General features: G+C 50.6%; 1 protein-coding gene across 1 annotated transcript in view; it reads left to right on the forward strand.

Annotated features, from left to right (window-relative positions):
* CACNA1D (calcium voltage-gated channel subunit alpha1 D) overlaps positions 1-14,948 on the forward strand; it is a gene marked incomplete at its 5' end in the record, with an annotated part of 318,918 nt that overhangs the window by 294,532 nt on the left and 9,438 nt on the right. Inside the window, 3 exons of the mRNA XM_079934343.1 lie at positions 11,351-11,467; positions 12,178-12,545; positions 14,439-14,588. Of these exons, the coding sequence (XP_079790469.1) occupies positions 11,351-11,467; positions 12,178-12,545; positions 14,439-14,588 (635 nt within the window). The remainder of the gene's footprint in view (positions 1-11,350; positions 11,468-12,177; positions 12,546-14,438; positions 14,589-14,948) is intronic.

Consider the following 14,948-nt stretch of genomic DNA (forward strand, 5'->3'; position numbering starts at 1 on the left):
TGCTTGCTGTTCTCAGGTTCTAGCTCTTGGGGCTTGATGACTTTTCTGGAGGGGGAAACATACTCTTTCGTGGATGGCTGTGTCGTAATTCACGGTAACCAAGGTAGCGCTGCGCTGAGAGCCTTCTGTTTTCTGCGGAAGGCATATATGATGACCATCTGGATACAGGGTTATACCTTTGCTGAGCCCCCAAGGCTTCCCAATTAGATGGCTTCAGGGCTTGCTCTGGTGGCTGGATATAGTGTTTGGAAGTTTTAAAAACCTGAACAACAACACATGGCTACGTAATTGATAATCACATTTCATGGGTGGGTTTCACTGAGTCTTTAAGTTGAAAGTTCAAACGATGCTGAAGCTACGTGTATACATCATGGGTTAAAAAGACTCTGTTACATTGTGTCACGATCATGTTTTTTCCCCTGGACATTTTTTCATTTCGTTGTTTACAGAAAGTTTCCTTTCCTTGGTGAAATTAAAATATCTCCGGTTAGATGCCAATAGCAACACACTTCCACACGGTTCCATTGGGAGTCGAGGCTGTGACTATAATTTATGTTGAGCACCCAGCCTAGGAAATTAAGTTGTGTTCATAATCTTGACAGATACGTTCTGAAAATGCATTCGATTCTGCAGCAAACATTAAAAGCAGAAAATTTTTGTTTCCTTGAAGGATAGCTCTCATTACGTGTTTGGTTTCCTGTGCTCTAGAAAGGGCTTCAGATGTGATTTGTCACTCTTCATTTAATTAGCACGACGAGGCGCTTCCTTTCTGCATTGAGGAAATATCACGTGACGATGTGGCAGTTAGGGAAGCGGAGTCAGATGGCGGTGGGAGGAGAAATGGATCAACCGTGGCACTAGGATGAGTACACAGATCCTCGAGAAAGCTCCCCCAAGGTGGGCGCGGCCTGTCGAGAAGTGGGATGAGCTGCTCCTCCCTGTGCCGGGGGCGCCAGGAGGCTGAAAGCCCAATTACTAATGAAAAATGGAGTGTGGGTGTCAGGTGAGCACAGGAGTCAAGACGTAGGCCAGTGCGTGCTTGTGCGGCGTAGGGTGCAGTCTGTCTGAGCAGGATCAGAGCTGGTCCACGTTCTCTGTCCCCCGCCCCCGCATTGGAATGGTTTCGGAGGGCGCACAGATGCACTCTGGTTATCAGCTCTGTGGGCTCCATCTGGTCTTCCTCTGTTCAGACCAACTGCAGGGCCCCTTCTACATGAAGGGGGGTGGCTTGAGGACCTCCTGGATCCACGTGTGGGAAGGAGCTTGGCACCTGGTGTCCTCTGGCCTCTGTGGTCTGAATGAGTGTGCAGTTTCCATCCGCCCATCCATCTTCATCATTAAAGCCAGCCTTCTCTCCAGCCCCTCTCCAGAGGGAATCAGAGAGAAGCTGCATCAGGCTTTTTTTTTTTTTTCCTCTCACTCATCCCCTACATGCCATATTCACTTTAGTTTGACTCAGCCTTTGCTCTTCATCCATTGTTGCTGCATCCCAGTGACCTGCAAATTTCCACAAGGAGCAAGTAAATAAAGGAACACAGCTCTGCAGCCACGAAAACTCTGTCCCCTTCCCAGCAAATGGTAATGCCTCATCAGATCTTCCAGATGAGGAATGCAATATACAGACACTCATTAGTCCAGTATTTCACGGATTAGAAAAAGAAAAAAGATCCCAGAGTGGGGAAAGTTTTGTTCATTTCTTTTTCTTTCAACGTTCGAGGATTTCCTTTTTGCAAAAGACACTCCGGTGGACTGAGGGGAGACTGTTGCCCACTCATCCCAGATGGGAGCCTGCCCATCTTCAGGACAGGAGGACTTGAGAGGGATAGATTTTGCTTTTCGTTTTTTTTCTTTTTTTCTTACCTGTTTGGAAGTTGGGTTTAAGGAGGAGACCGTCATTTCCGGCTTGCAAAGAATTAGGTGGTTAGGTTTTATAATGTGAAAGCCTGAGCCCCAGCTGGCAGGTGGTGGTGTAGGTGGCCCAGTAGAAATGTGGGTGGTGGAACGGAATCAAATGGCTCTCAGTCCCCGATGTGGCCCCCTCGGAGAGGCTCGGGCATAAAGATAGAGGAAAATGGGATACTCCACAGACATTGAACCTGTAGAGTATCCCACACCTGTTATCTGGTCACCTCAGTCTAAAAATTAGCAAGATTTTTTTGTCTTTTTTTTAAAAGCATGATTCCATCTAAAGCCATAAAAAGGCTTTTTTTTTTTTTCTTTTTTAATCTAAGAGAAGAACAGATGCTAACAGATGAGATTTCACTGGCTGATTCATTTGTTTCAGATGCTTGAACGGATGCTTTAGAATTTTCTGCCTGAGCTACAGCACCACGCTCGTTAGTCGGAAGGCGTTTGTGGCTAAGGCCTTGAAAGGGAAAAGCCTCAAGTGGGCTTATTTCTACTGAAACAGCATTTCGGGAGAAATGCAGGAAAAAGCAAACCCGAGGCCCCAGAGAGACCCCTTCCAAGCAAAGCACTCCTCCGGAAGGTGGAAGCAGGGCCGTGGCTCAACTGCGGAGCCGTGGTCTCCTGTCACGGACGCTGCTCGGTGGCTCCTTTTCATGAAAGGGAATGAGCAAGGCTTAACAGTTTTCCCTTCCAAGCAGAGACTCAGAGAAAGGGAAAGAGTGAGAGAGAGCAAAGGAGGGGGGCAGCCGCCCCACAGAGAAATGAAATGAACACAACTTCCTGATGCTGGCCAGTAAAAAAAAAAAAAAAAAAAAAAAAAATTCATAAAAAGATTAAGCAGACCTGCGTAAGGTGGGCAGCTGACTCCGTTCCAAAGTCCTGCATCCCTAGTTTACCTGAACTACCAAAGACTGGCAGGCCCCTTGGCACTGGGCTGACAAAATTCCTTTTATATATGCCAGTCCATCATGACCTCCTGACCATCCAGCTCCACTCTCTGCAGTGACCAGTGCAGGATGAAGGGAGATGTGGACAGGACAGGAAGCTCAGACACCCCCATTTAAACTAACACATACACCTGCATGCCCAAACCAACCCAGGCGACACCTCAGGTTCCATCTTAACGCGTCCGCGGGAAATACCACCACACCCAAACCTCATCCGACATTGTCCGTCTTTAATTCAAAGCCAGTCTGGGGATGCCTCTTTGGAAGCAGTGTGGTCCAGTTTCAAGGACACTGGGAGTCAGGGAACCTGGGTTCTAGTCCCAGTTCCAGCGTTCACTTGCTGTGTGACCTTGGGCAAGACACTTAACCTCTCTGTGCCTCAGTTTCCCCATCTGTAAAATGGGGGTAATAATGTCGACCTACCTCACAGGGCTGTTGTGAGGAATAGCTAAGTGATTGTAAAGCACTTTGAACGTATACTTGCTTATTATTAAGACTACAACAATAATAATATCATATGCCTGTTTACTACCAGAACTTTAAGAAATTCTTGTTTTTCTTTGACCTCTTCTCTGTCCTGTAGTGATCCATCGAGAAAGAGAACTCTCCCCTTTTTGAGATTTCTAGGAAATGCATAAAGATGTAAACAGCAGGAACTCTTCAGGTTGTTTTCTCACATCTTACAAAAAGTAGATGCTTTTGCACAAGAAGCTGCTTCGAGGGGCGGGGGGAGGGGTCCCCTCTGAAATTCTCAGCTGTTTCCAGGCAGTAGTTGAGGAGTCAGTACACCTGATGCTGAGCCCAAGATACCCAGAGGTTTAGTGCAAAGTTGAGTGCAAAACCTTGAAGTTCCTGCAATGCCTAGAGAAGAGAAGGGTTACAAGCCCTGGTCTGTGCAGACTGGAGGCTGCGTGCGTGTGTGCGTGTGTGCAGGGCGTGGAGAGGCCCAGGATGTGGGGAAGCCCAGCTCCTGGCTGTTCTCATCCTCAGCCAGGCAGGGTGGGGGAGCCGTGTAGCCAGTGGGAAGAGTGGTGCTAGCAGAAGTCCCCCAGGCCCGTCCTGTGCATGACTGAGAGGGTCCCTCCCAGCCTGGAGGTCTGCTCCAGTGATGTCTTCTGTGCTGTGACCTTTGTTCCACTTGGGAAACAGGCCTGGCCCCCAGTTTGGTTCCTGTGTGTGCAGACTGTCTTAAGTCTAGGAGCTCGTGGTGGGTTTTCTGCATTCTCACAGCAGAGTCCGTGGGGCCAGAGAACAGGGTTGACCTCTTCACACAGCACCATGGGTGGTGACGTGGGCATGGGGGCGACCCCTGTGAAAATGTCGAAGCACAGCTGTACCTGCTAGTTGACAGCTGTGGCCCCCAGCACCTTGAGTCTCCTCACCCCCTGCTAACATCCCAGCCCTGCACCAAACCCCTCTGTGATTCAGTAACTAAAGGGCGAATGCCTGGGGTAGCAGGGACCTCTGGGAGCCTATTCTGGTCTGAAGGCCCACCTCTGCTCTGACTGGGTAGTGCCCGGGATAAACCAGTTATTAAGTATGTGGTGTATCATCCCTGAAAAAGAAGCTGGTCAGCTCTGTGGGCACAGGTAAGGAGTTTATCCACCATCACAAACGATCCCCCTGTCCCTGACCGACTCTGATGTCGTTTATTAAATACTAAAGGGAGTGTTTGTGCTCGCCCCCGCCCCCTGTCTGTGTCACCCCATCTCAGAGGCCCACAGTGGCCATCTGTCTTCTAGATCTAAGTCTCTATACACCAGAGCCTCAGCAGAGCAGCTCTAAGCGATCCACGTGGCTGGTGTCTCCACATGCCTTTCTGCACAGTCCTTCCACATACGTAGAAACTGGAAAGCAGTAACTTTCTAGGTGGGATTTACGGAACGGTCTAAATGGAACGTGAGAATCTTGCCCCGCGTGGGCCTGGCTGTGTGCTGAGTGACGGCCCTGGTGGTGGCTGGTGGCTGAGATCAGTTGGTGAAGGACAGCCAGAAGTTGTCGGGGCCACCTCCCGCCTCGCTCGAAAGGGAAACGAGGCTTCCCTGGAACCTGGTTCACAGTCAAACTGCACATACCTCTGTCCTTTTCCCTAAGACCTTCAAAGAAGAGTATAGCTTTAAACGTAGAAAAGTTGTAAGAGACAAGTCATGTTTAATAGGTCAGATTGACAGACTCAGCAAACTCGGTGCCCAACACCAGAATCCATGGTGCTAAACTCTGAAGCTCCTGGATGGAAGACACAATGCAGGCCAGGATCCATCGCAGGGACACAGATGTAGGATCGGGCCTCAGGATCTTCTTCAATAGCTTACTCTATGGTGTGACCTAATTAAAAATTCGGTTGATCCACAGGATTATTGGGTACTGGATTCTCTCCTCCTAAAGGCAGGAGATCGCTCCTCTCCAAGAATAGTAATTATTATTTTCTAAAGTCTCTGAGACGATAGAATTACTGAAAATAAGGGAAGTTACATGATGTCATCGCAAAAGGTCTTAATTACTGTGGCATGCTATTGACTAACACCCACCTAGGAGCCCTCTTTAGCCCAAACGTATCACGATTTGGTTATCCACTGGCAGGAGCTTGCGAACACTCGTGGTTCCTTGGCTGGGTAGGTACCTGCACCAATTAGTTCTCCCTGGCACACCGTAGCCCTGAGAGAGGTGGCTATTGGGGGTAATGGGAGGGCACATCGTTCTAAGGCACAGTGAAGGCAACCCATGCCAAAGGCTAACTCAGAGAAGCCACGAGAAGGATGTTTCTTCCCAAAGTAGAGAAAGGTCGGGGGAGATCACAGGAATCCTGGATGGGGGAATAGCCCAGCTCCAGGAAAAGATGGTGTTGCCTGTCTGAGGGCAGGTTATCATCAAGTTCTACAACTTTTTGGTCTCAGGAACCTTTTATGCGCTTAAGAATTATCGAGGACCCTTATGTATCAATATTTACTACATTAGGAATTAAAGCAGAGATTTTTAAAACGCAGAATATGCAAGCACAAAGTTGCCGGAGAGATGAGATCCCCAAGGTTTATGCAGCCTTTGAAAAACCCCACTGTGCTCTCAGGAGAGGATGAGAGCGTACAAGGCCGAGAGCATCCTTGTCTTATTATGCAAAACACAATGACCTCTTGGACCCTTTAAGGTGTCTCAGAGGGCCCCAGGGTCCTTGGGCCACACTTTGAGAACTGCTGCTCTGGGGGATTGATCCCATATCCCCCCCCTAAAGGAAAAGGGTGCTGGAGCCTTTTTCCAATCTCCTGCCCCTACCTTGAACTGTCCCCTAACTCCCAGGCCCGTCCCCAATCCCAGCCCACTCACCTATACATGGAGCTGCCTGGGCCCCCAGCGTCCAGCCCGCGTTCAGGCTGAGAGTTGTACCGCACATGCCATGTCTCACTGCCTGTGCTGATCTGGAGGAATGGTGGTGTGAATTCGTGTGTGAGAGAGAAGTGTCTGTAAGGATCTCAGCTCCTGAGAGTGGCACGGCGGAGACAAGGATATGCGCTGAGTGTAGGACCAGTTTTTGCGATACCTGGTGATTTGTCATTGCCGTGATACAAGAGTGCTGCTGAGTTAGTTGTAAGAAGCTCCACCTTGATAGAGTGGCAGCCACAGTCATGTGGGGTCGCAGTCATGAGTGAGCGCATGGTGGGAACTGGATCCTGGCACTCTTCCCCGTAGACCCCAAAAGGTGGGGCGGCATGGTGTCACTGGAACAGCAGAACTGCGCGTCGCGATCCCTAGCTGAGCCATCACTCGTGTGGGCAGGTCACTTAACCAAATGGGAATCATCTTGGCTCTCCCCTCCCCGGCCCGCCCTCCCAAGATGTAGTGGGATAAAGTATGTTACGTTGCAGTGACAAAGATGCTAGCAGAATAGGTCTCGATTTGTGACTTCTGCTAAGCCCACATTTTAAGTAAAACTCTCTCTGTTATCAGGAAACTGGCAAGCATTTCTCCAATGCTGGTGTTAAAACTACAACCAAGAATTAAGGTGGAACTAAAACAGTTGGCTTTGTCAGATCAGAAGAAATGTCACAGATTGCTTTAGATAATTTTTTTTAAGTCGCAGGGAAATGTCATAGATCACTTTAGGTAATTTTTTTAAACTTCCCTTTATCTTTCAAAAGGAAGGTAACAAACTCCATGTACACAGCGGAGTGCCACCCCCAGGGTAACTTACATGGTAATGTTACAGCTGACTTTGCAGGGAGGGTGGGAATCACTGTGCGTGACTCACGGGGGGCGTGCCTTCCTCGTAATTCTAGCTCTTTATGTTTATATATAACTCGAGGACTGTTCATAACGGACGCAGAGGCCACACCGTCACATCTCCCCTGGTGGAGAACAATGACAAAAGAAGAGGTGTGCCTGTGTGTGATGCGTGTGCATGTGGGGATGCAGGGGAGGTGGAATGGCTTATAGATAAACAGGTGTATGCTGTGAGAATTTAATCTCCAGTTCTTTGTGCCGAGGGAGCTAGTCTAAAATGATCCCTTCTAATTGGGTAGGGGCAGAAGCCTGCTAAAGGGTTAACCAGAACTCGCCTTTAACGAGATGACCGAGCAGGGCCGGCCTTGGCTGCGGGAGACCTGCCTGTGATAGAGACCCGGCTCTGCTCTTTGGCTGGAGCCTGAAAGCCTGGCACTCATACCCGAAGATGGATGGCCTGGCCCAGTCCCGACTGGAGACTCACATCTCTTATCTGCACTGTTACAGTATAGGTTCAGGAGGGGTTCCGGGGCGTTTCTACGTGCTGAGAGCTGGCAGACGACCGGTGTGAGTGATGGCGCTAGCTTAGGGAGACAGGCAGTGAAAGCATTTCAGATGCACCAGGTAGGAAAAACTTAACCCTGAAAGTGGGCAAGAGAAAGGAAGGTAAATGAATGTTCCTACTTGAGGTTAAAATATCATACATTTATGCTATTGCTTCAGAAATATTTACAGAGATTTTATAGTTTGGGTTTTTTTTTTTTTTTTTTTGGTGACTTAATCATTCACTAGAGTAAATATCTATAAAATTCCAATTAAATGGTGTCTAAAATTTAAAGCAGCGGTCTACAGGCAAAGCGCCAACATTTCTTTTTTTAACAAAAATATTTATGAGAACATCTAGCATTTAAAAATCAACCAGAAACTAGGCTTGATTCTGTTTAATATTTTATATGATTGGACATCTTAAAACAAATCGATAATGTTTATATTTTATAGAAATTCTGTGTTTATTCAAAACCATAATTCTACTGTGATGTTAATGGAATGACTTTATATGGCTTTAATTGTGTTGGTTTAAATGCTAATGACCACATTTCAAATTAAAATAGTATTTTGCTGATAGGGGTAGACACAGATATGACATATGAAAGAATAGATAATTTTACTGATTGTAAAGTGTTTATTTCCAGAAAAAAATGTTCTTTTTTTTTTTTTTAAGGGCTGTGGAAAAAAAGTCATTTTTTCAAGGGTTTAAGATAGATTTCTGCACTTTGGGAATTGGAACTTGTGCCTATGGAATTTTTGGAGCAGGCTAAGCTACCTTTTAGCTTGATATGTGTGTGCTAGAAAATTTTTCATTACCATGTTTTGTGATATGTAATAAATTCAGGGTGCTGTGCTTAAGCTTTGTTTCAATTCAAGTTTGGGAACATCTGGTTCCCTCATTCCCAACCCTGGCAGACACCCCTACTCCCCATAGTACCTCCCCCTTCCCTCCCTGTCTGTCCTTCCTCGGATCCCCTGTGAAAGAGTCCAGTCAGTCTCTGACTCTTAGGAGGTGTGTTCCTTCCTGCGTGGAGCAAAGCAAAATATAATCATGATTTCTGAGCCTCTGCTCTCCTGTCTGGGAAGAGTGATGCTTTCTCTCCTCCTTTGATGTCTCTTTAATAAATATGTTGTCCTTATTTGTCTTTGGACATGGCCTCTTGGGCCACCTCTCAATTTCCTCCATGATTTATGTTGCAAACAAATTCTCTGTCCTGTGTGTTTGTTCACTGCTCTCTCCTAATCTTGTGTATCATTGAAGACATGCTGGAGACAGTTTTTGGTTTTATTATGCAATTATGTCATATGTGTATTTCAGTGAAATGTCAACCCGTCAACAGAGGATGATGTTAAAAATTATCCAAATAAATAGTTTTCTATTTCTTCTAATCAGACCTAGTCCAGTCAGTTGAATGACAGTGAACAGGATTATCTGTTGTTATTTAAACAGTTTTCCTGGCCCACGCTGCCTTGGGACGTGGATTAAGGTACATAATTTACCTGGGGATGCTGACTCGGTGCACTGTCACCTGTGTGTGTTTTGTGGCAACGGAAGCAGGTGTCTCAAACCTGGTCTCTTGCTTGGGAGCCTCAGATATGTAACAGCTCTTTCTTTCCAGTGATCCAAAATCAGATGGTGAAACTCTGGCTTCGTTTATCTTCCCTTGATAACTGTGCCCTACAGAACACTGCCTGGATGAATTGCAGGCTGTTCAGTACGACTGGGCTCAACCTTGCTGCCCAGGCCTGCAGCTCTGCTGTGCAAGAGCTTTTCATCCACTTGGCATTAGAGTTGCCTTCCTGATGTTTCCCTGAGAATGGTGTGGGTCTGCCTCTAAGACAGATGATTTCCCAGGCTCAGATGTGCCGGAAGCGGGGTCCTGAGAGAGGAAAACAGTGAGCGTGTGTGTGTGTGTGTGCGCGTGTACATGTGTGTGCTTGTAGCTGTACGTGTGTGCACGTCTGAGTGCGTGTGTCTGCTGCCTGTGATCAGAGGGACAGGGGAGCGAGAGGCAGCCTCACTGCCCACACCACAAACTGTTCTGGCTTTGGCCCTGGGACACGTGTGTCCTTCCCCTGCGAGACCACAGCCTTCTTAGCCGGGAACCTTAAGGCTTTGACTCCAGGCAGCTCGTTCACCCCCACGGTTCATAAAATGGAAAGGTCTGGGGCTCCTGTATGCAAAGAATGGTTCAAACCAGACGCAGCCTGGTGTGCGACCTTTAAAAGGATCCTCTCGCAGGCTGAGGGCTGTTACGAACGAAGCCATTTTCACGAGAGCCTCTTGGGCGGTTCCATAGGACTGCAGAAGACCGGTCTGAGCGTTCCCACACTCGTGGGCTCGGTCCTGCCGGATCTGGCAAGATGGGGGCCACCCTCCCCTCCTCCCCTCCCCCCCACCCCCTCCACTGCCCGGCGTGTCTCAAACGTGGTCATCACGCTTTGTCTGTGCCCTGTACCACCCGCTGCCGGGGCTTGTGGAGGAAGGACAGGGAAGCGGTCCCCCCCTCACACTGGGGGGTGTTAGCTGCGGGTGGAGACCCGCACAGCCAGGGCCTCAGATGTTCTCCACACCTTTAGTGGCTACTGAGGTGCAGACAGACGGCCGGCAGGTGAGGGGGTACCACCCGGGTACAGGACGGGTGACCTTAGACCGGGGACAGGGAGGGAATGCCTCTTTCCGATGCCAGTCTTTTTGTGTCCAAGGATAGAGTAACTGTACTCTCCCTATTAGCGTGCCATTTTTCTTCAAATTGTTGGTCAAAACATAATTTTCTCAGAGCCAGCAACCACCCCTCCCCCATAGGTAGTCCATAAGCATCTCGAATATTTCCCTAGAGAAATTTAAGTACAATGGGAGGGCTTCTCCCAGGCCCTGTCCCACTGGAACCCGGGGCCCAGGGTGAGGAAGGCCGGCCGTGAGGGCCTCGGGGAAATGCAGAACGTCCGTGAGGGGCCTAAGGGGTCACCTGGCAGGTCTGGCGCCGCCTCCAGAGGCTGGAGCCCCTTTCAGTGTGTTGTGGTCTTCAAGAGGATGACCCAACCATTGGCGAGTTCTCCACCTGAGCACAGGCTGCAGGCCCAGGTGCCAACAGATGGCCATGGAGCCTGGCCCTGCACGGCAGCCCAGGTCTGTGCGTGTCTGTCCATCGCGTTCTGGTCCTGAATGTGCTGGTGGCTGCAGTGTGTTGTGTCCTGCCCTCGTTCCCATGGCTTTGAAGCAGAACCAGTGGCCCAGTTGGCTGCCTGGTCTGCTGGCCCTCTGGCACCTGCACTAGGCTTCTCATCCTGGACACAGCCAGCGAGCGCTTGCCACCCTCCCTGTAAAACAGCCGCGCCGTGCTCCTCGCCCCGTCCGAGGCTCCGGGAGATGGCGCTCTGCGGGCCATCCTTCTGTAGACAGTCATTTAGACATGGGCCTGGGCTCTTGGCCATGGCAGACCCTAGTACTAGTAAGCAAGCGCTGTTCCCTGTGAGTGGGGGTGCTTGAAAAGGTGGTCACTGGCCTCAAGCATCCCAGCCCAGGACCATCTTGAACTCCTGACCACACCCTCCATCCCTGAGGCTGCAGGGACACCATCAGTTACATTCAAACAAGTGGTCAGTTCCCTGGACTGTCCTTTGGAGAAACCTTCCCCTCCCACAACTGAATCAGGCAGGAGCAAAGCCAGGACCCAGGCTGGGCCCAGGCCACCCGTGTTGTCTAACCTGTTTTGCCATTTTCATTGATCTAGGCGGGATTAAGGACACTGCACGACATTGGGCCAGAAATCCGGCGTGCTATCTCATGTGATTTGCAAGATGACGAGCCGGAGGAAACAAAAGGCGAAGAAGAAGAAGATGTGTTCAAAGTAATTATTCCACGCCTAGCTACACACTGGCCACTTGGAAATAGCGGGGCAGGAGTCCAGTTGGGGCAGTTAACGATCTGCCAAAGAGCCTGGAGGATGCACACCAGCCCCAGGGCCTAGAGGGGCTTGTGGACCGTGCCCTCCCCCCTGCAGACCCTCCCCGTTCAGCAGCACCCCTCCTAGGGCCAGGCCTGCTCCTTCCCAGAGCTTGCTCCTCTGCCCCACACTGGCCACTTCGGAGGAGCTCGGTCACGACCACTGGCCGGCGTGGATGAGCATCCTGGGTCCTCCTAGCAGCCGCTGGCCCTCCCCACCCCTCCTTCCCCGGGCCGGCTCTTTGATCTGCCAGCGGGCCCTCCACTTCCCAGCCCCCGGCCCAGAGACCTGCCTGCCGCCCAACCTCGGCCACTGGGGCTGCCGACAGCCCTGCTGGGCGAAAGTCAGCTCACCTTGGAGCAACCGGAAGAGTGCACTTGAATGACAGCCGAGCGCTTGCTCCCCAGCTCAGGAATCGGTAACCTTCCTCATTTCAGGGGGACCGGCTGGCACACACAGTCACCCTGGTCACTGAGACACTCAGACTGTTTCACAGGGATTCTATGGAGCTTACCTAGAATTTGTTTTTCATGTAGAAAAGAAATTACCTAACATAGCTAGCCTGCATCAAATATTTGTTAAATTACCTGGTGTTGTCTCCCATTATTTTGCAGAGAAATGGTGCCCTGCTTGGAAACCATGTCAATCATGTTAATAGTGATAGGAGAGATTCCCTTCAGCAGACCAATACCACCCACCGTCCCCTGCATGTCCAAAGGCCTTCAATTCCACCTGCAAGTGATACTGAGAAACCGCTGTTTCCTCCAGCAGGAAATTCGGTGTGTCATAACCATCATAACCATAATTCCATAGGAAAGCAAGTTCCCAGCTCAACAAATGCCAATCTCAATAATGCCAATATGTCCAAAGCTGCCCCTGGAAAACGGCCCAGCATTGGGAACCTTGAGCATGTGTCTGAAAATGGGCATCATTCCTTCCACAAGCATGGCCGTGAGCCTCAAAGAAGGTGCAGTATTAAAAGGTAACGTTTAAGATGTGTTTGCACTTGGTAATGTAGTGTCAGCCCAAGGCAGGTTTTTTCTCCCATCTCTGGCACAGGTGGGAGGCTCCCTGCGGGCATTGGTGTTAGGACCTGTGAGTGCCTCCAGGTCACAGCTTCTTCTGGAACTGGCCATGTGATGAACCCAAAGGATAAAGGGCCACCTGCCACCCTGCATCCTGCTCTACACGATGCCCCTTAACACAGGAGCAGCTGCAAACTCTACCTTCCCCGACTGTACCACATAATTCGGGACTGGCAGACTTTTCCTGTAAAGGGCCTGAGAGTAAATATTTTCGGGTTGGAGCCTCATACAGTAGCTAGTCACCTCTGTTATCGTAGCAAGAGGCCAGCCATAAATCATATGTAAGCGTACAGGTGCAGCTGTGTCCCGATAAACCTTTATTTGTGGACACTGAAATGTGAACTTCATGCGCTCACGTGCGATGAAATATTTTTCTTCCTTTGATTTTGCTTCAGTTCTTTAAAAGAATAAAAACTCTTTGTAGCTTGTGGGCCATGCAAAAACAGGTGACGGCCTGTATTCAGCCCATGAACCATAGTTTGCCGACCCCTGCTCTAGGGAGTAGCTTGATATATTTGCTTTTTAAATTTTGCTAGAAATATTTAACTTTTATCTTCTCCCTCCCTCCTGTGTTATGCCTTTCCTGGATAGAACGCGCTATTATGAAACTTACATTAGGTATGTGCTCATTGCCTGTATTTATGTGTTAAATACTGTGTGTTCTAAGTGGGACCAGATGGCCTCTCTGAGTGCTGAGAGATGAGAAAGGCCAGGGAGCCAGCTAGCCTAGTGCAGGGCGTTACAGCCCAGGGCTGTGGACGCAGAGCTTTCAGATCCATATCTGCACAGACTGTGTTAACCACCCAAGGACCTAAGTTCACATGCGGCGCGCCCACAGCTATAGCCCCGCAGGCCTCAGTGCGGTGCTGGGAGAGCCCCTGGCCTGTGGAGCTGGGCAGTCGTGCTGCTGTCCGGGGTCAGGCCTCTTGTGGAGGCTTTGTAAAAGCGTGACCCCCCACCTCCTGAAGTCCAGGAGCCAGGCCTTCTCCTTTGTCTCCTGGGCAGCCCCCTACCCACGGGCAGTATACCCTGCTCCCTGTTTGTTGAACCCAGTTGGACTGTGGGTGGGACGGTCATGGTGTTGGGGACAGGGAGGACAGATGTCCTGGTTTAATGATCTCAAGTTAGAAGTTACTTGAGCTGGAGGAGGGTGGGAGAGAGTGAAGAGCTTGGAGGAAGCACAGTCCTCTGTTTGGAGAGCAGTGATGCCACAGAGCCTGGCCGGCTTCCCTGAGGGCCGAGGCCAGGACATCTGGGTTCCAGGGAGACATCACGACAGTCCTGGGGCAGGGCTGTCTTTGAAAACGTGGTGGACGTTGTCCGGGAGAGTCTCCCTCCCCTGGGACCCTGTACTCAAAAATCCTGTCACCTTTCCTGGGTCAGATGCTCCAGGCTCTGAGGGCACCTTGGGCCGGGGTAAGGAGGCCCAGGGATCCGAGCAGGTGGCCTGGGAGCCCATCACCGCAGGTCTCTAGATCCATTTTCTTGCTCTACTCCCAAACTACATCTACTCTTTTGGTTCTCAGGCCTCTGGGGGTAGTGGTGTGGCACTAGCATCATCAAGGCACTGAGGGAGAAACCCCTTCCTGGTACGTGCGTGCGCACACACGTAGACACACGCACACAGCACCGTTGCCAGAGGCATTAACGATCCAGCCCCACTTGAGGCAGGAGCACCCAGGGAGACGCCAGAGCGCCTCGGGCAGGGCTGCCGTGGCCACCGCCGAGGCACCGCCGGAGGAGCGGTCTGCCGCCCGCCCAGCCGCTCAGGCCCTCTCTCCCAACTGCAGGGCTGACTCAGGAGACGAGCAGTTCCCAACTATTTGCCGGGAAGACCCAGAGATACACGGCTACTTCAGGGACCCCTGCTGCTTGGGGGAACAGGAGTACTTCAGCAGTGAGGAGTGCTACGAGGACGACAGCTCGCCCACCGGGAGCAGGTGAGGGCTCTGTGGCTCGGGACGACCTGAGGAGGCCTTGCTGTCTCCTGGCCCTGGGGCTGCGCCTGCCCACGAAGCCACGGGCCACCTGCTGCTGCCCTTGGGACTGTCCTGGGAAGCAAAGTGGGAGCACAGCCTCCAGGCCACAGGAGAAGTCAGGGCAGGAGAAGTAGGACTGGAGAGAGGCAGAGTGGAGGCTGTTTTTTCAGGCCTGTTGACTTATTTCCACCAGGGGCCCACCCGTGAGGCTTTAGTGTAGGCTCTAGAAATGAGAGCCTTTGCTGAACGCTGAGCGCTCTGGGCTGGGGGTTCTCGCCGTGTAGTGGCTCGCCAGCCCAGAGCTTGGTCGGTCTTAATGGA

This window comes from Stenella coeruleoalba (genome assembly GCF_951394435.1).
Source record: "Stenella coeruleoalba genome assembly, chromosome: 10".
Classification (NCBI taxonomy): domain Eukaryota; kingdom Metazoa; phylum Chordata; class Mammalia; order Artiodactyla; family Delphinidae; genus Stenella; species Stenella coeruleoalba.